Genomic DNA, 25218 nt, shown 5'->3' with positions numbered 1-25218 from the left:
GGGTAAATTACTTCTGAAATTTTCATACTGAAACTGATTTAATACTAACATGTATGATTGATACAACGTACACATTGCCTAGTATTAAGAATCCACATACTACAATATACTGTATGTATGGAATTCTTAGTGTATGAAAAGCAATTACTAATACTTTCATTAATTCTATTTTTAGAAAATTTAACACTTGCACATCAATAATTTGATTTCACCAAATCCAGTTTTTAATTTGGACATAGAATAATGGCTGAAAACAAAAAACAACCAGATGAATATCCACCAGTCTGAACAGGATATTGTTGTGAGGCATTTTAATATTTTATCTTAAAAATATATATACATTCTGTTATACATTATGGTTTACAGTTATGTACATAATGTGTGTTTTGGTAAAGATTCTCATATGCATATGTGTGTCATTACATTTTTAACACATTTATTATCTCAACAGCAAAAACGCCCTCCATACTCACCATAAAATGTTTTCCAGAGTCCGCTGAGGGACACTGATTGATAAAAATTATGCACCTAGTTTATACTGCTGCCAACAGGAGACATCCCCACTAGGCACTTAAAAATTGAAGGTCTTTAACTTTTAAGCTATAAGTCCTTCCACCTCATATCTTTCAGTTGTAGCAACTAGTCCAATAGAAAATTATAGCATATGAAGGGAAAGAGCTGTATCCCTCATAGCACTGAGAGAAAAGGATTTTACAGTGAGTGCTAAACCACCTTTTTTGTATTGTCCATTGGGGGACACAGCCTGATAACAAATAATCAACAAAGGAATCTTAAAAACCAGCGGGAACAGAGAGACCAACACACCAACACAAACCAAGGTGAACCAACCCAATTAGAAGCAGCCAAGTCAAAAAGGAAATCAAAGGCATTAAACAGGCACTTGCATAACCTAGCATCTACAGAGCCAGATACATTGGACAGATACTATAGACATTAGAGGATATAAAAGATTAGTTTGAAGTCACACAGAACTAAGGCAGCCCATACATTCTGCATTTTTTTTTTCATTCAACCAGTGGACTGAACAAAAGAAATGCCTCAATTTCCCTATCCACACATTTGATGTGGATGGGGGAATCCCTCCTGCTGTAGCATTGTATTCTGACAGTGGGGAGCCTTCCTTACCATCTGGATACAACAATCAGTGATGCTGAACTGGCCGAATTTCGATCCATGTATGGCCAGCTTAAGACACACACACACCTGATGACAAAAAGCCTACGAAAAAAAAATCATTGCTCCAGTGAGGTGGGCTTTATAACAAGAAAAATTACTCACAGGCTTGTGCAATACCTTGATGAAACAACTAGAAATTGTGGATAAAGACAGGAATGAGGTTAACTCTCACTACGTCCATACAACCACAAGAGTTCTCAGTGAACCAAAGCTGGCCACAATGAAGATAATGCAATATTCCAATTAAGGTGAAAAGTAGAGGACATCATAAGTAAAATGGAGATATTGGTAAGAAAACAACCTCCTTTGTGTAAAATCAAATGGGGTTCCTTAAAGGGCATTGAGGAGAACTCAGAGACTCTTCTAGCTGAAGTGAAGGGAGCAAGAAAAAGAACCTTAATAGGACAACAACATACAGGAACTTTAAGAACATACAGGAACATACAGAATATGTTCAAATGGAGGTCTAGTAATAATGACAATACTAGACCAAAAAACCCATGGTTGGAGTGGGAACGTACAGCAGAGGGAACATGCGCAAATGTACCATGTGCAAACTGTATCAGTGAAATATAAGTGAGAGGATGAAGAAGACATATGGTGCAAAGAGTAAACATTGTTTCACCCTACTTGAGGAAAGAGGCGCACAGCACACCAAAAGGCACATGGATAACACTCCAAATCCTCATACCTGTGAAAATAATTATTCCAATTTTGATTACAAATTTTGCGAGAAGATGTACAGATTTGTAGCATGTTCAGGAATAAAGAACCCAAAGAGTCCCTTTCTCTCCAAATTTGAGCCTTAACAGCCAAGTATTCAAAGCCATAAGCCGAGAAGAAGAATAAAGGATTTATCCTTGAAATCTCAGACCTCACTGATTTGGTACAGAAAATAACAGTTAACCGATGAACAAAACCAGATAAATATGCTGTCAGCTCTTCTTGCTGTGCCTTCTCGCTGTTGTCTCTTGTTTCTCATAAACCCTGAACTCTTTGCTCCTCCCGTGAACTTCTTGATTTAAGCCATGTCTCCAGACTTGCTGTTTGCCATAATATTGTGCTTTCTCCAGCTGATATCTTGTTCCTTTGCATATCTCCAGGTGTCAATATCCCTCACCATCAGTTGTTACTGACCTTTGGCTGGTTCCTCAACTATGCTTCTGCTTAATTTCAACTTGCAGCCACTTGTTATTGACCTTTGGCTTGTTTATTGACTATACTTCTGCTTGATCCACAGCTTGTTCAGCACCACAACTTGCTCACCTCCAATGGAAATCCTGAGGACCACGACGTGGTACTAACATACAGCAAAACCCATCTCCACCATCAGGAGCTTGGGTAAATACATATTAGTTCTTAGACCCCACACCTCAGGTATGCCTGCATTATCCACCAGGATGACCTGCTTGTATACCTATCTTGCTGGTCGTTGGGAGCCTCTCTACTGCTATACCTATTGGTCTCTGAGCCTGACCCTTGACTATGACACTTACATTTCACAGCTACTTTGGAGCTATTGGAATGACTGGAATGCAATCACTTTAGAAGCAGATGAGGCAGTAGATTTAGAAGAGGAATGGTATAGATCAGGAGTACACTGATCAAACAACGCCATCAAAGTGTCCCCAGTATCCACTGTTTAGGTCCCGCATCCTGCAAACAAACTTGTCCAGATTTTTTTTAACCAAAATTCTAGTAAATGAAAACCCAGAATCCCCCAGTTCAAACACATGTTATGGAATACTTCCTGATGAAGAGATCATTGAGTCCAGACATTGTTGAGAAAAAAACTGCCTACCAGTTCTCCATCTAACCTCCCTGGAGGTATTCACGAGTGTAGCTCAGGGTAAAGTTTCAGCACAAGCGGTAACCCCGAACTACACTTGGGAATACCTTGCAGTGTTGCTCCGGGATCCCTTCTGCACTTACCTTGTCCTGCGCTCCCCCAATGTCCCCCTTGCAGCGTACCCAGCAATCTCCTCCGGCCGATGCCGACATCTGTCTTCTGGGTTCCGTTCCCTGCGAAGTCGGGATGTAACCGGCGGGAAATTTAAAAATGCCGAAAAGTGACATTCACTAAATACACTAAAATCACACAGTATAACATTACTGTATCAAACCATTTCACATACATTTTGTCCCGAGTGCTTTGTCCTGTGCCCTGCCTGCATTTTTACTGTTTTCTCCCTGGAAACTGAGAAATGTTCATGGCGTCCAAAAAGCGTCCCTTTAGGTCAAAAGCAATTTTAGACCAGCTAGAGAACAGCGATAGTAAATTAAAACCACTTGCAGAATTGAGTGATAATGATTCGTGGGGAAATTCATCATCAGACACTGAAAATGATTTTGCGACTTTGCTCAGTGATGTGCAAACTTGGCGCTCTATTTCAAATTTCAGTGTTTTGGTTTGATTATATTATTGAATTAAATTTATTATTATATTATTATTTTTTATGATTATTTATTAAATTATAATTTATGATTTCGTGTTTCAAATTTTATCATACCTGGGATGTTTACTAGACTCTTGTTCGGGCAGATTTCAGTGAGTTATTCCTAAAAATTACAGGCCTAGAATAAAAAAAACGACATATTTCCATGCAAAAAAATGTACCGCTTTGAGCACAGAAATACTGAGATAATCAGACCGCTAGGGAGGCTATGGAATAAGCACCCCAGAGATTGCTGGGACATGTCTCTCCACCCAGAATTGGATAGATTCTATAGTCATAAAAATACTCATGGTGCCCCCCTGATGATGATGTAAGCAGTGACTTAGTCCAATTGAACCCGGACCTAATGACCAGTCAGAAGGGGAGATAATGACAAATAAAATCACTAACAAGTCCAGGATGTTGAAGGCAAGATTGGATTTCTCCAGAGACCAACAACCCTGAATAAACAGATGATCCAGAACTCAATCCCAAAATAGAAGGTTGGTGTCCACCATGCCAAAGCAAAGGATGAATAAACATACATGATAATAAAATCCCCCATGACAAACATCTTGAGCTGAGGATGTAACTGGAACAGTTTATCCATAAAAAGTGGACTTGACCAATGTCATGAGATTGTTATATTGTGAAAATTTGGACTGAAAATTAGCACTACTTGCATGTAGTTCCATAGGGAAGACTGACATCAGAAGCAAAATTAGAGAATCTGGTTCTGCAGATTCGTAAACATCTGAGATAGGAAGACCTTACACTGAAGAATATTTAGGAAAAGCTCTAGTGCTACAAGAAAAATGACTGAATAAGAGAAGACTTTTGGATAATCAGGATTCATTAAGAGCTCTCTCAAATCTGCAATATAAATGACCATTGGAGACCAAGGTCAGGGTAGTCTACTCTCGCAGTAGAAAATCGTCCCAGTATTTGACGACTGGAATACTTCTGAAGAAGAATCTGAAGAAGATTCAGAACTGGCGCAGTTATTGCCACACTGAGCACAAGAAATTTCTCCTATAAAGGAAGACCTTGCCAATGCCATTAAAAACTACAGAAGTCATAAATATTAGTTGAAAGGCACTGTCTTTGAAAACATTAGGAAAGCTGCCTTGGGGCTTTGGAATTGTAAAACAAGTTTGAATTAAAAAAACAAGTTTAACTCTTTGTTTGGAGGAAGAGCAATTGAGGGAGACATTGCAGAGACAGAAGATGCAAAACAAAAAATCTTGGTGGAGGAGGAGGGAGAAGAACATCTTCTTGGTGAGTTTGAGACACAATCTCTTGCACCATGTGTCAACTTTGCACATCTCCTGATCTCCACCAAGGCCAAACAATGAAGCTGGTGGACCTTTATGTTGAAGTGGATTTATCAGTAGGTTGTGAACATCTGCCAAGAATGTTTTAAATCCCTGAACTGGAGAGTGAAAGGAGACTTGTGGGTTCAGGAACTGGAACCTGATTTGGAGGAAAGAAAGGAACATTTCCATGCAGAATAGGATGATATAAGGAAACATCTGCTAGGTCAGGTAATGTAAAGAATGCATGGAAGCATAATAAAAATCTACTCCACACAAAACTAATTCAACAATTCGACTGATTAGAAGCATGCCAGGGACTCAAGTGAACTGCAGCAAAAACAAAATATCTGCTCAAAAGGTTCAGCAACTGCAAGTACAAATAATGGTGTCAGTCTCTCAAGGATCTTCCATCACGAGCTTAGGACATTAGTGTACTTACAGAACACAGAAAAAAAAAAGTACACACGGCACCAGCATCTATTCCAAAAGGTATTACCATGAAGGATTCCGGAGTGATTCAGTTTGGAAGTGCAGTTTGGAAGGCCCTTGGAAAATTGGAGTCATTATGTGACCTGAGCTGTAGAGTCAACAAGAGGTGCAAGCAGATTGTAGTGCCAGGGTCACTGTTACCAGAATAGTGCCATGAATAATGCAATAAGATCAGAAAGAAGAAAAGACAATCACTGAGGCCAATGCACATGTGCGCCTGATAGGAAACCACAGAGGAACTTCAATTGTGGCTCAGTCTAGATAGAGCTCTCCTGCCTCAGCAGTTAATAGGGTGTGAACACCAGTACATGTAACATCACAGTCATTTGAAAAATGAAATGTACTGGAGGCCTGTAAATTAGGACAAGAAAACACTCACAGCTCTGGTTCGAATTCTTACCAAGAACTCCCTAGATATGCTGGCCTGACCTGAATAGCAGAGTCATGTGCTAACTAGAACACAAACAGGTTGTTATGGTTCACTGCAGGCTGACTTAAAGAGAACACAAGTAGAAACCAGGATATTCTTTGCTTGTTGGTCAACTGGAAAGACTTCGAGAATAGTCCATTACCAGCATAAATCTACCAGTAATTGTTGATAGTAGAGGATCATCCAATTCAAGTGAGAAATGTAGCAGAGAGTAAGAAAACATTCATTCTCCTAAACATTAAGCATAACTCGGCAGGTGTGTGTGTGTTTGGGGGGGGGGGGGGGTATTTACCTTAAAGGCGCAGGCTTCAGTTTACATGTACCTAGAGCCCTTTTCTCTTTTAGGTGACAGTATAACATAGGTTGTTTAATTGTTATAAAGCCGTGTCCCTTAATGGATGATAGAAAAGCATAAATTTCCCATTTTTCTAAGAACAGAGCTGGTATACTAACGCAGCACATGCAAGACTTGAAAGAGCATGTAGCCTTAACCCAAAAGCAAACATTTATTATATTGCAGCTTACCAATTCTTAGATGTGATGGCTGCATTAGGTTTCTTTTTTAGGCTTTCTTTCCTCTATTTTCACCTGGTGATCTGGCCAATAGGTCTGTTGTTTATCAGAAGAACACTCTCTTGCAGATATATCAGTTACAGAAATGAGACAAACCATTATTACCGCTGATAAGTGCTTACAATGGTCAGCTTTTATTTATTTATGTAAAGCCCTTATCCCGAAAGGGAAAAAAACTGTGGCTGAAACTGATTATAAAGTATTAGCTGGTGTTGGTTTTAATCTGTTAGTGTATTTAAATCTGCTAGTACATCAAACACTCCCCTCCCTCCCAGGCTGTCAATGCGGTTATCTTCTGTGCACCCTATGCTCGTTCATCCAGAGGGGTGGCTCTCTAATACAGTAGGCGTGTTCCTGGCCAAATCACCAGGTGAAAAAAATGTGAAAAGAAACTGAAAACAAAAAGAACACAGTCACCACATCTATTGATTGGCAAGCTGAAAGATATAACATTTTTAGTTTTGGGTTAAATACTGCTTTAAGGGTTTAGGTGTGTGCTGCAACAAGTGCCCTTACTTATGGAAAAAAACAGCATAATAACTATATACTGTATTTATTACTAGGAGAACCATATGATTTTGCAATACCTAAAAATAACAGCTATTTAGATTTCTGAAAACCAAGAATAAAATAAATAGTTTTAGCTATGCTAAAAAAAATATCACTTTAATTCTGCTCCCACTGTGTAGTTTTATCATTGGTTGGTGTATTATTATTTTCTTGTGCAAAGTAAAAATAATATAAATTGACAAACAGATTGTTGTTTTTGGAAGTGTCTCTGCCCTCTTTCAATCATTCATTGTCCAAATATGAAAACTAAACAAACAGCTAGTTCTTGGGTGAAGACAGCACATCTCCTAAGAGCTTCTTTGCCAATTTCATTAAGGATCAGGTGCATGAGAACAGCAAACATCTAAACAATCTTTACAGATGTGCCAGCAGCTTATGGGCACGCCTGGTATGTTTGTTGATTGTGTCATGTTTACTGTGTCCACAACTCTCTAACGATGCTGACTTCATAACTGGAGATTTGGAAACAGCTGAACAGAAAATGATTCACTGTGTCCACGATGCCATATAATATTATTTATAATTTGTGCTTACATATGATTTTCAAAATATGTTGATCTACAGTACATTTATTACATTTTTATATTAAAGAAGGACAATTAACAGAGAATACCAGATAATACTGAGAATACTAAATTTCCACATTTATGTTTCTACATTAAAGAAAGCTAATTAATAAAGAATACTGGACAATTACTAAAGAATGCTGGATTTCCAGCAGAGTTTCTTCAATGTTCTTGAACATTAGAGATTGCAATAAACAATATGAAATTGGCTACAGCAAAAAAAAATCCAATTCCAAGGGATTGCTACAAATTAATGATGAAATGCAGGATGTTTTTTAAGCTATAACAAATTATAGTACATACAGTACTAAATAACTGCTATAAATATGTAATATACTGTATGTAATTTTTAGGATTTCCTGTTTGAAATGTTTGAATGGAGCTGTTTAGCATGTATGGTACAGTTTATGATATTTAAGTCCATCCCTAGTGCCCTTGCCAAAGTATTGGATAAGTTAACCTTTAGCACAAAAATAATAAATGCACTTTTTTCGTAGGTAAAAAAAAAAATGTGCATTTATTATTTTTGGCTGCAGGAGCCTGTAAATCATTGCATTTAATAAAAGTAGGTATCTGAAAGGAACGTGACAAAATAGGGTAAGCAGGCAATAGGGCCAGCATTTTAGGCAACACAGAAGAAAATATTTGCAGCTCAGGCCATACCAGATTTATAAGGGGGCTAAAAAGACAACTGCCCTGGGCCTCCCTAATGGAAGGTGCCCTTCTCCATACAACATTTGTACAAAACAATATACAAATAATAATAATTAAAAAATAATATAAAATGTATAATAAATTTTTTTTTTATTAAGTGTATCTTGGGAAGTGATATTTTGCTAGACAACATATGTAAAAGTGTTTACTCTGGACTGGTATATTGTATTGCTTTTAGAAATTAATTTTGGCACTTCAAGTGAACTACACATCGAGCGCTATGACTGCGTTTGTGTGTGTGCACGCGTGACCTATGAATGACATTGTGTCATGCCTTTTTTTAAAAAATGTGTTACTGTCATTGAGAATGTAAATCAACTATGTATGGCAATATGGCAGTATAAATGTAGGCCTTCCTTAGGGGAGGCACAGCCATGGATAGCATTTGCAACTATCATCTTGGATAAAGTATTAATCTTAGATTGAGTATTATGCATTGCACATTGGCTCTGCACTTCACTGGAATGCACAAAGCAAGAAGCCACAGCAGATAACTCTAAATACTAAACAGACTACAGGTGAACTGTTTGCCCATCCAGCTTTTTCATCTCTTACCCAGTTGGCTTCTTAATCTCACCACTCTGTAACATGCACTCCCTATTATTATAAATATTATTATTATACAGGATTTATATAGCGCCAACAGTTTGCTCAGCGCTGTACATTATAATGGGAGACAGTACAGTAACAATACAATTCAATACACGAGGGGTTCAAGGGCCCTGCTCCTTGGAGCTTACAATCTAGGAGGGAGGGGATAGTGGTACAGGAGGAAATAGCTGTGGGGGAAGGAGTGGTAAGAAGAGTGGAGGAGTTCAGTAATTAGCTGAGGGCGGGGTAGGCTTCCCTGAAGAGGTAGGTTTTCAGAGTGCGCCTAAAGGTGAGGAGAGTAGGTGATAGTCTGATGGATTGGGGTAGGGAGTTCCAGAGGATGGGGGAAGCCCTGGAGAAGTCTTGGAGATGGGAATGGGAGGAGGAGACCAGGGAACTAGGGAGCAGGAGGTCTTGTGAGGAGCAGACAGTACGTTTTTGGTGGTATTTGGATACCAGATCAGTGATGTAGTTTGGGGCAGTATCATGAACAGCTTTGTACATCAATATTAGCATTTTGAATTTTATCCGCTGGGTAATCGGAAGCCAGTGGAAGGATTGGCAGAGGGGGGTGGCGGATACGGAGTGGTTAGTAAGGTGGATGAGTCTGGCCGCAGCATTCAAGATAGACTGAAGCGGGGATAGCCTCCGGTGAGGTAAGCCGATGAGAAGGGAGTTACAGTAGTCAAGTCGTGATATAATAAGGGAGTGAATGAGTTGCTTAGTGGGTTCCGGGGTTAGGAATGGACGTATTTTGGAGATGTGTTGTGGAGGTGAAGTCTACATGAGTTTGTCAGTGATTGGACCTGGGGCTGGAAGGACAGATTGGAGTCTAGGATGACACCTAGTACTCTGGCTTGCGGGGTGGGACTGATGGTGGTGTTGTTGGTCTTGATGGAGAAGTCAGGGGGGGGCAGGCTGGGAGGAAAACTAGGAGCTCGGTTTTGGAAAGATTTAGTTTGAGGAAGTGGAGTTACATCCAATCCGATATGTTGTTCAGTAGGCTTGTGATACGGGCGGAGACTGAGGGGGTGAGGTGAGGGGTAGAGAGATAGATTTGCATGTCATCGGCATAGAGATGGTAGTTGAAGCCATGAGAGTGTATCAATTGGCCAAGGGAGGAGGAGTAGATGGATAAGAGAAGGGGCCCGAGGACAGAACCTTGAAGGACCCCAACAGAGATGGGGAGTGAAGAGGAGGTGGCAGCGTTATAGGTAACAGTGAAGGAGTGCTGTGATAGATAGGAAGAGAGCCAGGAAAGAGCGGAGTCTCTAAAGCCAAGAGAGTGTAGTTTTTTGAGGAGGAGGGGGTGGTCAACTGTGTCAAAAGCCGCAGAGAGGTCGAAGAGTAGGAGCACTGAATAGTGGCCATTAGCTTTGGTGGTTAGCAGGTCATTGGTGAGTTTGAGTAGGGCAGTTTCGGTGGAGTGTAGGGGGCAGAAGCCAGACTGTAGGGGGATCAAGGAGGTTGTTGTCGGTGAGGTGGGAACTCAGGCGATTATAGACTAAGCGCTCTAGGAGTTCCCTACTTCTCCTTCTCACAGTTGTATCCTGTCTCTTCAAACTCTCTTTCTTTCACCCCTCTTCTCCACCGCACAGCTTACAGTGCTTTTATAAAGTATTTATACCTCTTGAAATTTTCCACATTTTGTCATGTTACAACCAAAAATATAAATGTGATTTGTTGAGATTTTATGTGATAGACCAACACAAAGTGGCACATAATTGTGAAGTGGAAGGAAAATGATAAATAGTTTTCTAATTTTTTTACAAATTAATATCTGAAAAGTGTGGCGTGCATTTGTATTCAGCCCCCCTGAGTCAATACTTTGTAGAACCACCTTATGCTGCAATTACAGCTGCAAGTCTTTTTGGGGATATCTCTACCAGCTTTGCACATCTAGAGAGTTAAAATTTTTGCCCTTTCTTCTTTGCAAAATAGCTCAAGGTCTGTCAGATTGGGTGGAGAGCATCTGTGAACAGCAATTTTCAAGTCTTTCCACAGATTCTCAATTGGATTTAGGTCTGGACTTTGACTGAGATATTCTAACACATGAATATGCTTTGATCTAAACCATTCCATTGTAGCTCTGGCTGTGTTTAGGGTCATTGCCCTGCTGGAAGGTGAACCTCCGCCCCAGTGTCAAGTTTTTTGAAGTCTCAGGAGTGAGGGTGATATATATACAGTGCCTTAAAAAAGTATTTATACCTCTTGAAATTTCCACATTTTTTCATGTTACAACCAAAAATGTAAATGTATTTAATTGGGATTTTATGTGCTAGAACAACACAAAGTGGCACATAATTCTACAGTGGAAGGAAAATGATAAATGATTTTCAAAATGTTTTACAAATAAATATCTGAAAAGTGTGGCATGCATTTGTATTCAGCCCCCTTTACTCTGATATCCCTAACTAAAATCTAGTGGAACCATTTGCTTTCTGAAGTCACCTAATTAGTAAATAGAGTCCACCTCTATTTACATCTATTTAGAAACACACCAGCCAGGACAGTGAGAAAGTTTTGGAGAAGTTTAAAGCAAGGTTAGATTATAAAAAAATATCCCAAGCTTTGAACATGTCATGGAGCACTGTTCAATCCATCATCCGAAAGTGGAAAGAGTATGGCACAACTACATACCTACCAAGACATGGCTGTCCATCTAAACTGACAGGCTGGGCAAGGAGAGCATTAATCAGAGAAGCAACCAAGAGGCTTATGCTAGTTCTGGAGGAGCTGCAGAAATCCACAGCTCAGGTGGGAGAATCTGTCCACAGGACAACTATAAGTCATGCACTCCACAAATCTAACCTATATGGAAGAAGAAAGCCATTGTTGAAAGAAAGCCATAATAATTCCCATTTGCAGTTTGCGAGAAGCCATTTGAGGGACACAGCAAACATGTGGAAGAAGGTGCTCTGGTCAGATGAGACCAAAATTGAACTTTTTGGCCTAAAAGCAAAACGCTATGTGTGGCGGAGAAACTAACACTACACATCACCCTGAACACACCATCCCCACCGTGAAACAAGGTGGTGGCAGCATCATGTTGTGGGGATGCTTTTCTTCAGCAGGGACAGTGAAGCTGGTTAAAGTTGATGGGAAGATGGATGGAGACAAATACAGGGCAATCTTAGAAGAAAACCTGTTAGAGTCTGCAAAAGACTTGAGACTGGGGCACCGGTTCACCTTCCAGCAGGACAATGGCCCTAAACATACAGCCAGAGCTACAATGGAATGGTTTAGATCAAAGCATATTCGTGTGTTAAAATGGCCCAGTCCAAGTCCAGACCTAAATCCAATTGAGAATCTGTGGCAAGACTTGAAAATTGCTGTTCACAGACACTCTCCATCCAATCTGACAGAGCTTGAGCTTTTTTGCAAAAAAGAATGGGAAAAAAATTCACTCTCTAGATGTGCAAAGCTGGTAGAGACATCCCTAAAAAGACTATTTATCATTTTCCTTCCACTTCACAATTATGTGCTACTTTGTGTTGGTCTTTCACAGTAATCACCATACTGCAGCCCGTGGGCCGAATGTGGCCCTTTGCTTGCCTTTATCCAGCCCTTGGGGCACTATTCCTCCCATTTCTTCCACTGACACCAACAACGTGGAACCATTTCTCTCACTGACACCTGTGACTTATATAAACAATTAGGCACTATTCCTCCAACTTATACCAAAGATGGGGCACTATTCCTCCAACTGATACCAATGATGGAACACTTTTCCTCCCACTAATACCAATGGTGAGGCGCTATTTCTCGAACTAATACCAATGACGGGACACTATTCCTCCAACTAATACCAATGATGGGGCACCATTCCTCCAACCAATAGCAATGATGGGCCACTATTCTCCAAACAATACCAATGAGGGGGCACTCCAACTGATACCAATGATGGGGCACTATTCATTCCACTAATACCAAAGATGGGGCATTATTCCTCCAACTAATACCAATGATAGGACACTATTACTCCAACTAATACCAATGATGGGGCACTATTCCTCCTTCCACTGACTACAAACACAATGTCCTTTCTTTACTCTCACTGACGCTGGGGCATTTTCTACTCCCACTGGCCACCCTAAAATCTGAAGGACAATAAAGCGGCCCTTTTGCTTAGAAAGTTTGGAGGCCCCTGGTCTATCACATAAATCCTAAATAAAATACATTTACGTTTTTGGTTGTAACATGACAAAATGTGAAAAATTTCAAGGGGTATGAATACTTTTTCAAGGCACTGTAAAAAGGCCTCACTGGACCCCACCAATCTTAACAACCTAAGACCCATCTCCTTACTCCCTTTTGCCTCCAAAATGTTTGAACGTCTAGTCTACAACTGACTGCACTGCCACCTCATTGAGAACATCCTTCTGGATTTCACCCACAACACTCCACAGAAACTTCTCTCCTAAAACTCACAAATGACTTACTAACAGCTAAAACCAATGATCACTATACCATACTCTTACTCTTGGACCTCTCCGCTGCCTTTGACACAGTTGACCACCCCCTCCTCTTCAAAAAACTCTATTTACTTGGCCTCCATGACTGTACTCTCCATTGGTTCGAATCTTACCTATCTCACCACACCTTCGGTGTCACTTACAACTCTACTTCCTCCTCTCCTAAGCTTAACGTTGGGGTCCTCCAAGGTTCTGTCCTTGGACCTCTTCTATTCTCAATATACACTTCTTCCCTGGGTCAGCTGATAGCTTACCATGGATTCCAATACTATTTCTATGCTGATGACACACAAATCTATCTCTCTACTCCTCAGCTCACCCCATCAGTTTCCTCAGGTATCACAGATTTACTAACAGACATATCAGACTGGATGTCACACCACTTCCTAAAGCTCAATCTATCCAAAACTGAGCTCATAATATTTCCTCCCCCAAGCCCTTTTTCCTCCGATTTCTTGGTCAAGATCAATAGCACAACTATCAAACCATCCCCGCATGCCAGGGTGCTAGGGTTAACCCTGGATTCTGAACTATTCTATCAGGCCCACATCTAATCCCTGTCCAAATCATGCTGCCTCACCCTCCACAACATCTGCAGAATATGTCCCTTTTTAACCAACGATACCATAATACTTCTAATTCACTCTCTGGTTATCTCTCGCCTCGGCTACTGCAGCTCCCTCCTCATTGGTTTACCTTTACATAGGCTATTCTCCCTTCAGTTCATCATGAATGCTGCTGCCAGGCTCATCCACCTTACCAACCCTTCAGTGTTTGCTACCCCTCTCTGCCAATCCATCCACTGGCTTCCACTTGCCTAACAAAATTAAAAATACTAAAAACAGCTTACAAAGCCATCTACACCTCTGTCCCCCCAGCTACATCACCAACCTGGTCTCAAAATATCAACCAAACCATTCTCTTTGATCCCCCTAAGACCTTCTACTCCCTACTTCCCGTGTCACCTCCTCCCATTCTCGCCTCCAGGACTTCTCCCAACTTTCCCCCTCCTATGGAGCTCCCTACCCCAATCCATCCGACTATCTCCTAATCTATCCACCTTTAGATGATCCCTGAACACCTTTCTCTTTAAAGAAGCCTATCTTGCTGCTAACTAGTAAACTGCTTTTTACTTCCTCCATCAGCTCATCCCCCACAGCTATTACCTTTTGTATCACTCAACCCTTCCTCTTAGATTGTAAGCTCTAACAAACAGGGCCCTATGTTTCCTCTTGTACCAAATTGTATTGTAACTGTAACGTCTACCTTCATTTTATAAAGCGCTTTTCAAACTGTTGGCGCTATATAATCCTGTATATTAATAATAATGTATAAGGGACCCCGCAAACCTGAAGTGTCCTGGGCCACCCCAAGGTCTAAATGTAGCCTTGGCTCAGGCCTTATGCTATTTGGTGGCAATTGTGACTCATGATTCTACTCTACTGAATGGTGGGCCTTTACGGTTACTTTTTATCATGAGTGCAGAGGGAATCTGCTAAGTAAAACTAAAAAATAGTATTGAGAGGTAGAGTAAAATAAGCCCTGATATCCCAAAAATCTGTGATATTTCTGAATCAAAAGAGAAAGAGGTCACTTTTGGGGAGTATTACTATCCTGCTGCTCTACACAACCTTTAGCATTTGCACTATACAGGTCAATACAAACCAGTATTTATGCAAAATCTACCAGGATGGATAAGCTATTTTCACTTCATTTGATATTTAATCGAATAGTAATTTTCCCAATGCATTTTACTGAAAGTGCTATTTGAACCCAAACATCTCCTTTTCCTGCTATCTGTAATAGGCAACATATTGAATCTAACAGTTATAACCAGCCTGAAGGTAGCAGTATTTAAAGTAGCAAGCGGTACAGCTTTTTTTATATCATATTTACAGCCAAAATATCTTGAAAGTCAAAATAATTTCATGTTTGTAATATTTATCTTGTATAAACAATAGCGTACTTCACAGACTGAAAAGTCCATAGTTAAAAAAAAAAAAAAGTTAATAGCACATGATAATGAAAATACTACATGTTTATGCTTTTGCAAATCAAGCCATTTGTGATTCTTTTATGAACAAGTGGTAATTGCCATATATCTCCCAAGTTTTTTTCCATATTATTTATTATAAGCATACAAGGAAAAAAGGAAAAAAAATAGTCTGAGCTTATGCATTGATTCACTCAGTGGCTGTTAGCATGATATGAGCAAATGTCTGAAAAAAGGAAATGTGGCAAAATGTTTAAGATGTATGCTTAACTTCTCAATTCTCTTCTATGCTGTCAAATTAAATTTTATTTTGAAATGTAAAAGATGACCAGAAATCAGAAAGGGGATCCCAGATCTTTATTGTGAAGGACTTTTCAGGCACTTTTAAAGCAGAAACAAATGAAGCAGATAATAACTCAGAGCTGTTTCTCTCAATTCAGCAAACAGGCACAATCAGAAACAGTTAAAGCTTACCATAGAAGAACTATCATTAGCTGATTTTAGATTAGTCAGCTACCCAGCTATAAGATGCCTTAAATTGCTAGAACTGTCAGTTCAGATACATTTAATCAGTGAAATCAAGGGAAGAAAATCAATGACATTTTCCTCTGAGGTTAAAAGTTGTTTCAGAAGCTACAAAGAGTGAAAAAAAAAATTCTGTGTCATTGTTAAACATAGCTTTCCATCGGATCTTAAGCACGCATGTAACATTTGTTGTCCTTTCAGCATTAGTGCAATTAGTCAGCTGCAGTAGGTCAGTGTCAATTTAGTGGATATTTTGCTGTAAGAAGGTGATGGGAAAAGCCAGTAGGATGAAAATGTTAATGGTAAGATATAGAGTAAAAAGGTTGATACTGTACTAAGAAAATGTTATAAAGGCCAAGACCACTGAATTGAATAATGAAACTGAATTACATAATAGATAAGTATTTATCAAAGTAAAACAACAAACCATGTATTATTTCTATCAGTATCAAGCCATATGTTCATTTACAAATTGCCATGACACTGCAAGGATATATCCAAGTCTTTGCAATATATTACCAACCTGACTTGAGGAAAAAATGTGATTTAATCAGATAAAGATGGAGTGCACATTGTGTTAAGCGGTATTAAACCCAAAAACAAAAGAGTGATAGATTGTAGCTTGACAATTTTTCCTGAATCAGTCAGTGCTGCTGGCAGCACTGATCAGGGGTGGACTGACCATTAGAGCACTTGGGCACTGCCCGAGGGCCCAGGGTCAGTAGGGGGCCCAATGAAATGTCCGTGGTACCTTTTTCTAGGCTTTTTTGGGTGTGCTTTGAGTGTGGTCAAGGACACAGGGGCCCCATGATCCCCTATTGCCCAGGGGCACCATGAGTTGTCAGTCCTCCCCTGGCACTGATCAATGTGTTCTGATGCTGCTGGCAGCACTGATCAATGTGTTCTGATGGCAAGGAAGTCGCCCAGCCTTCAGAATACAATAGCACAGAGAGGGTGATTCCCCCATGAAATGTTTAAACGGGGGGGATCGGATCATTTTCTTTTGATCAACCTGCTGGTTGTACAAAAAAAATTATGCATGGTCTGCCTAAAGCTCTGCATACATGCGCATACATACATATCATCCAAATTAAAAGGTATGCGCTAATAACAAGCTTATACAAAAGTGTATGTCATCATCCAAAAAACATTAGTGTTTTAAATAAATTATAGTATCCAAACATAAATTAGTGTCCAAAAAATATATATATATCTTCAGTGACTTGAACCAATTGTGAGAAATCCACCACCAAAGGAGATTAAATAAACTCACCAGAGCTAATGGCTGGTCAGATTATAAACCAGCAACAGCGCCTCTGCTCTGGGAGCAATGAACCCGATGTCCAAATAGATATGGTGATGTTTCAGATACTTCCAGATAATAATCACAGCCAAACAACTTTGCAGCCCAAGCTTTTATGATGAACTTCTCCACTCTTTCTCATACCTCCATGAGAGCATGCAGTACACTCAGGGACAAAAAAGAGAACATAATGGTGCAATACGTTTTTTTCATTTATCTCTTTAATAAAAAAGGTATAAGGAAACTCACAAACAAGGTGTCCAACAGACACCAGCTTCAATCACAAAAAAGGGTTGAGATACAGTTAACGCTCACCGCAGATCTCTCCCATACAGCACAGACCAGCAAGGCTCTCTGTTGGACACCTTGTTTGTGAGTTTCCTTATACCTTTTTTATTAAAGAGATAAATGAAAAAAACGTATTGCACCATTATGTTCTCTTTTTTGTCCCTGAGTGTACTGCATGCTCTCATGGAGGTATGAGAAAGAGTGGAGAAGTTCATCATAAAAGCTTGGGCTGCAAAGTTGTTTGGCTGTGATTATTATCTGGAAGTATCTGAAACATCACCATATCTATTTGGACATCGGGTTCATTGCTCCCAGAGCAGAGGCGCTGTTGCTGGTTTATAATCTGACCAGCCATTAGCTCTGGTGAGTTTATTTAATCTCCTTTGGTGGTGGATTTCTCACAATTGGTTCAAGTCACTGAAGATATATATATATTTTTTGGACACTAATTTATGTTTGGACACTATAATTTATTTAAAACACTAATGTTTTTTGGATGATGACATACACTTTTGTATAAGTTTGTTATTAGCGCATACCTTTTAATTTGGATTATTGTTGCCAAAATTTATTTTGGGTGGGATATGCTGCTGACACTTTGGTGTTTTTTGTAAGTGGCGCTTTTTTCTTTTTTAATTTGGTATACATACATATCAGCCACTATCAACCAGTGTAATAGAAACCGGTCCACATTCATCCCGTGTGTACACTCACCTGAGTGAACGGCTTGCTTCTCTTGAATGGATATGCTGGAAAACCAACATTCAATTGCACACAATCAGTGCTGGCAGCCAATGGCTGCCAGCGCTGATTGGTGAGCTCTGGTGGAGGGCAGTCCCTCTGTCAGAACACAATAGCTCAGCAGGGAGATCACTGTAATAAAATTGGATAGTTAGTACAGGATGCTCATTTCAAGCTCTGCAGGTTTTTTTCGTTCAGCCTGCTGGGTTGAACGAAAAAAAAAAACTGATAGTGTGTACCCAGCTTTAGACTAGTGGATTTAGACTTAGGACTTGACTAACAAATTATAAGTGAACTCCATGTAACACTTTTTAAGCAGTTACAGCAAACAGTCTTTTCCTTTTGTGATAAATGTTTTATATAACTGAATAAAAGCTGACCATTGTAAGCACCCCTGTCAGTACTATATGGTTTGTCTCAACCCTTCAACTGCTACTTTGTCTGGAGAGCTAAAGTAATTGAAAAATAACATACTTACTGGCTCGATCACCAGGCAAAAATAAAGGAAAATAAGCCTTAAAAAGAAAATGAATGCACCCATCACATCTAAGAATTGGTGAGCTGACAATTACTACATTTTTGTTTTGGGGTTTAATACCACTTTAAATGTAAGTATTTTCCACTACAACTTCAATTCCACTACAACTTCAATTCCTATAATAAACAAGGCACAGGCACATCAATATAGGACTACATTGGTAAGCTATTTTTTACTATGGAAGACAAATAAGGTTGCATAACTATTCATAAAATACCTCAAACTGTGAGTTGCAGTAAAGAATGAGACAGTGACTGATAGGACATGGTAGACAGCTAAGGTAATTCAGAAGCCATTATTAGTCCATTCTAAATTCCAGTCAGAAAACGATCTCTGGATAGCTTCCTGATATGTTCAGGAAAGTCTTTTTTAAAAGAGTGACTGTCTTTAGTAACTATGGTGACACTATGAAACTGCATTAATGAGCCACACATTCTGAAAGTTATAGTATACATAAGAAAAAGATTTGCCCTTAAATCTGTGTCCAATAACCAATATAAAGTAGAGTTGCATGACACATTCATATTAGTAATATCAAAATATTCTAGCATTTTTGAGACTGGAGAATGGTGACTTATATTACCAAGCAAGAAATAATTAGGACTTGTGGAATGTATGGTAGAAAGAGCTGACAAGTGCTCATCTGGGTTATTGATGATTCTACTATTAAATGTGATGGATTAGAGAGTTATTGTAAGATGCTTTCTGCTGACCTGATTTTAAGAAAATGGTTGTGCTGCATGAAATGAATGTGAACATCTTCAATTCTCCCAGTTCTGCAGTTAATAAACTATTTATGCTACTATGATGACCACAATAAAAATATGATTCAAATTTAGTGCACATATTTAGTTATAATTAGTTTACAGTTTGTAAGAGCCTACCTGTGGGTTTGTAAAGATGATGGATGCTGTCTGATTTCCTTTCCCAAGGGCAGATGGGCAGAACTGTAACAGCACATCAGTAGTGGAACTCGGTGGTACTAAAAGCTGTTAAAACAAAAACAAAACAGTCATCTTTGTACTGGTATTGCAACTCTGCAGAAGTATCTTCAATGCCGATGATTAATGCGCTCCACTAAAGCTTTGTGCACTATGAGCATTCATGGTCTGCTACACTGATAAACAACTGTAAATATTCTTTATTGATGACAATGATTCCAGTTACTAGCGTGGTATTATGCTAAATGTAATGTTATTTTCAAATTTTGATTGTTCTTCCGGCTCAGTAAAATGGGAAGCAGGGGCGGACTGACCATTCGAGCTCTCGGGCACTGCCCGAGGGCCCGGGGTCAGTAGGGGGCCCCATGAGATGCCCCTAGTACCTTTCATTGGCTTTTTCATAGGCTTTTTTGGGTGTGGGGGCGAGGACACAGGGGCCCCAGGATCCCCTATTGCCTGGGGGGCCCCATGAGTTGTCAGTCCACCCCTGATGGGAAGCAAAATAAAAAAATACACCACACCTTCAATTAAAGTTGAAAGCAATAGTCACCATTAGTATTTTTTGGCTTCAAAGGGAGCAAAGTGGCTATTATAAGCAACAGCACCTAAAGCCCCATACACACAGGCTGAATATTCAGCTGGTACAGTAGATATCGGCTGATGTTTAGTCTGTGTGTACAGGTCCTTGTTTGACAGAAGACAATCTCGCAGCTGGCTTCTGTGGAAGGAGCTTGCTAGAAAACTGGCACCCGATTGGTGTCTGATCAGCACTCTCAGCCAATGGCTGCGAGTGCCAACCGGAGTGTGGTTGGTGGACTCCATGTCAGAACACAATAGCTCAGTGGGGGAGATTGCTGTATTAAAATGGCGTCGTCAGTACAGAGACCTCATTTCGAGCTCCTCTGTTTTTTCCGCTCACCCCACTGGGCTGAATGAAAAAAAAGCCTACCATTTGTACCAGGCTTTAGATGCAATCTCTTTCAATGAAGGAGAGAATGGATAGTTTTGAAATTAAAGTGCAGGTCTGTCAGTAGTCAGATTAATATTACAATAAAACACTACAATTAGTGGGTTTGCAGCATTTAATGATTTTATGCAGTATCTAAACACACAGCATTCTTAGGAGATCTTAAATGTAAACTGAAGTTGCCAAAAATACTGCTACCCATTGCATGGGTTCCTAAATGACCCCATAGAACGTACTCTGATTCCCATAGCATAAAGCAAGTGTTTATGTGTATGATTCTACTGACACAAGCCCATAGCAAAGCTTTTAATCACTATCACACAGTGGCTAGCAGGAATTACTATATCTGACGATCAGTCTTTAACTGGTTCCCCACCTTCATATAGCAGAACTACTGCTACAGGGCAGCAGGGCTGCGTCAAATCACATATATATTTAAGGATTTTGCATTTCCGGACAGGGGGTGCATCGCCATTGGCAGCTGCAGATGACGATCACCGTGTCCTGGCAGAAGATTCCCCGCAGGCACCCGGCGTTCGCCAAGGAACAGTGACAGGGGAGAGGTCTGTGTGTAATGAACACAGATCTCTTACCTGTCAGCACAGACATGCTGCTTTGTATTGCTCTGCATAGCAGAAAGATACAAAGCAGTATGTTTCCCTAGTAAAACAGCACACAGCACACATAGTAAAACAGCACATAGTTAACCCTTTGATCACCCCAGATGTTAATCCCTTCCTGCTCAGTGTCATAAGTACAGTGTCAGTGCTTTTTATTAGCACTGATCACTGCATTAGTGTCATTGGGATGTCAGTGGCAGTTAATTCCCCCCCAGTGTCAGAATGCCTGCCGCAGTCCCGCTATAAGTCGCTGATATTACTAGCATAAAAAAAATAACAAAAAAAAATTCCAGTATATATTTTGCCATTTGTAGACCCTATAGCTTTCACGTAAACCTATTAATTTACATGTATCGTGATTTTTTTTAGGAAAGAAATGTGGCACTTTGGCCTAAATTTATGATGAAATTTGATTTTTTTACATTTTTTTACTGGATTTTTTTTTTTAATCCAAAAGTCAAAAATATTGTTTTTTTTCAAAATTGTCGATGTTTTTTGGTTTATAACAAAAAAAAAAACACAGAGGCAATAAAATATCACCAAATGAAAGCTCTATTTATGGGAAAAAAAGAACATACATTTAATTTATGTATAGTGTTGCATGACCGCGCAATTGTCAGTCAAAGTAACGCAGCGCCATATCACAAAAAAATGGCCTGGTCAGGAAGGGAGGTAAATTCTCTGGAGGGCAAGTGGTTAATCAGAGAATGTAATCTCTATAGCAGATTTTCCTGTTTCCTGCTCCACTATGCAATATGTCAAATAAGGGATAAAACATCTATCAGATTTGTATTGCTGTGCCCAACTTGTTGACATTTTCTTCATGTCCTTTCTCAATGATACAATAGAAACTTAAAAAAACAATGAAACTTAAAAGGTTGTTTTTACCATTTGATGCCTTATTAAAAAAAAAAAAAACCTTAAAATAAATGTTTTTGGATCTGACATTAAGGCTACGTTCACACTAGCCTTGTGTGCAGGCGGCAGAGAGGTGTTTGGTAAGCGTTTTTACCGCTTCCCAAACGCCTCTGCCAATTCTGCACATTACAGCACATGGTGCTGTTCTAACGGGAGCGTTTGCGTCGCGTTGCGTCGCGGCAAAACGGACGCCTCTGGACGAGTCAGGAGGCTTTGAAGCCTCCTATTCTCGTCTATGGTGCCGCTCCGCAAACGTCCGGCCGGCGTTTGCGGTGCGGTTGCGGGGCGTTTGCGGAGCGGTAACACCACTCAAACTGCATTATAGGCGTTTGTGGGGCGTTATTAACGCTCGGCAAACGCCTAGCAACCGCCGATAAACCGCGCATGCGGCGTTTGCCGAGCGTTTGCCGAGCGTTAATAACGCTCTGCAAACGCCGGACCAACGCTTGCCAAAAGCTATAGGGGCGTTTGGCAAGCGTTGGCAAAACAGCCTAGTGTGAACGAGCCCTAAAAATGGGGTCCCTCCAGCTAAAGGTAGTACAATTCTGCTATATATTATATGTGTATCAAAAATTTTCCTATTCTTTAAAAAGGTAAATCTGTGTAAGAATTAAGAAGATTTTATTGGTATATACATTTAATATTTTTTTCTGTTGGTATAGTATATAAATGGAATGCTATTTGAATATATAATATATTGAATATATATATATCTTACAAAAGATGTGTGCTTGCTGTGAGCAAAGGAATTTATTGAGAAAAATTTATTAAAACTCGAGCAGCTGTGCATGGCAAACATTCAGCTTATATCTTTCATTTTCAAAGCCTAACAAGCTGAAGATAGAAGCTGATTGGTTGCCATGCACAGTTGCTTCAGATTCTGTCTTCATCAGTTTTAATAACATCCCCCTCCCCCACACCATATATATTTTGACAGTAAGCATACACCAGTATTCTCATAATAATGGTAGTTATATGTTTTAAACATAAAATACTCTGTTGTCTCTTGCAAATGTGTTCAATTTTGCCATAAGGAGTCTAGTACCCACCAACAGATGGATAAAGTGGTTGCTTATTCCATTGATTGATCATAAAATGTCAAACTCATGGCTATTCAGTATTTTAGGAAATTTTTTTGCATTTGTCTGTGAGTTTTGTATTGCATTTCTCATGATAAATATATAAATTCATAAAAGAAAAAATAGGCTTTAAAAACACCTTGCTTGATCCAAACCTAGGGAATATGGCCTTTGCCCATTGCTTTTTCACTGTAAGAACTAAGGGATGCTGTGGAATGACAAGAAATACTGCAAGTAACTTTCATCTTGCTGCAATGGAACCAAAGCAAACACTTTTCTCAAATGTACTGAGCCATTCAGCTTGTAGCATTCTTTCAGCCTGGTGTCTGGGAAGCAGTTGGGGGTATAAAGATCACAAAGTGAGCACCCGCTATGGAAACCTGTTAGGGACATTATGGCTGATGGCATTGTTAAACATTTTTATTATAACCTAGTTTTAGAAAAATAATATGTTTCTTACAAGCTTCTTTTAAATACTTTAGTAACAAAACACTATTAATAGAATATGTACTTGAATCCCAGCAAAAAATGTGATCTGCCTTTAGAACAGAAGAGGTGGTATCATCCATAATTCACAATGTCTTTACAGAAAGTTATAGGCTGCAATAATTTAGTTCATTTATTCCCAGCACATATAACAATCTAAATGCATTAAGGGGTCAGTTATGCTTTAGTAAGTCAAAGCAAAGAACGGCTAATTGTTCTGGAACTATAATTCCCAGCTTTGGCCCACAACTAAGTTATGAAGAAAAGAAAATGAATGGAGCTGACTTTTCAAAGGGTCTTTCCATTGTAATGCAATTCTACTGCTGATGACATTTAAGCCACTGCTAATGAACCAGACACACTAGACAGCACTGGGGATATTTTTAACTCTCCGGACAGTTCACTTGCAATATGCAGAAGTTAGAAGCCATGATAATTAATTCAAATCCATTTCTATGTTAATGACTTGTGAAACAAAAAGTGGACCTAAAGCAATATTCTGAGAACTGTACAGAAGGGTAACAAACATGATAAATCTTATCCACATAAAGCAAAGCTGGAATAGCAATGTTCCAGGAAACAAGCTTGGTAGAATGGGATGACTACTTTTTGCAACCTGGCAAAAATGAATGGATCTAATAGGTGGTAAAATTCACATTTCTTGTAAAAAATTATGCAAATGTGCAATAAACAGACTATGAAAAGAGAACGGTTCATCTGGTTTCCTTAAAACACTCATTTATTTTGTACATCTACAAAGGGAAAATACGCAAAACATATACGTTAATATATAAACTTCACTGCAAATGAGTAACTAGGTAAAAACTTTAGATTTGGATGGGTATACACATTTCCTTATTACAAAAGCAAATTACATTTCTAAAGAAAACATTTCTATGTATACTATATTACTTTGTGCAGCAAATATTTTCCTTATGTTTAGATTTAGGTTCTTTTTAAGTTCTTTCTTGCATAACTCCTTTGTGGGTTTTCACAATGAAAAGAAAAATGAAAAAAGCTCCCATAGCTTTGGTATTCATTTATAAACCAATACATTCGATATTCAGCAAACATTCACTGCAGATGTTTTTTTTCCTGCTGCATGTGTTTTAACCACTTACCTGCAGGGCACTTCTACCCCCTTCCTGCCCAGGCCAACTTTCAGCTTTCAGAGCTGTCGCACTTTGAATGTCAATTGCGAGGTCATGCAACACTGTACCATATGAAATTTTTGCCAAGTGGTTAATTCACCACCAGTGAATGTTTTATGAAATTCACACTTTGCTTTATAAATATGCCTCTTGGAGTTCTGGTGGCTGTTTCTGGCTGTTCACAGTGTGGATTGTATGATTTGTGAGGATTTATGATTTATGTAATAAAAGTAAGTAGGTATCGTTGTATCTTGTGTATACAAATATTAGCAAAATACTGTATGTCTATTAATAAATAGCCAGAAGGAGGGA

The 25218-nt window shown here is 39.3% G+C and overlaps 1 protein-coding gene across 1 annotated transcript in view; it reads right to left on the bottom strand.

Moving 5' to 3' along the window:
* The window catches only part of CFAP47 (cilia and flagella associated protein 47), a 772366-nt gene that overhangs the window by 148542 nt on the left and 598606 nt on the right, over positions 1–25218 (bottom strand). Inside the window, exon 56 of the mRNA XM_089653003.1 lies at positions 19629–19733. Coding sequence (XP_089509129.1) covers positions 19629–19733 — 105 coding nt within the window. The remainder of the gene's footprint in view (positions 1–19628; positions 19734–25218) is intronic.

The sequence above is a fragment of the Staurois parvus genome, unplaced genomic scaffold (assembly GCF_062004578.1).
Source record: "Staurois parvus isolate SC_StPar_1 unplaced genomic scaffold, SC_StPar_1.0 ptg000696l, whole genome shotgun sequence".
Taxonomy (NCBI): domain Eukaryota; kingdom Metazoa; phylum Chordata; class Amphibia; order Anura; family Ranidae; genus Staurois; species Staurois parvus.
The sequence above is the reverse complement of the archived record's forward strand: the minus strand, read 5'-3'. Positions and strand labels throughout refer to the sequence as shown.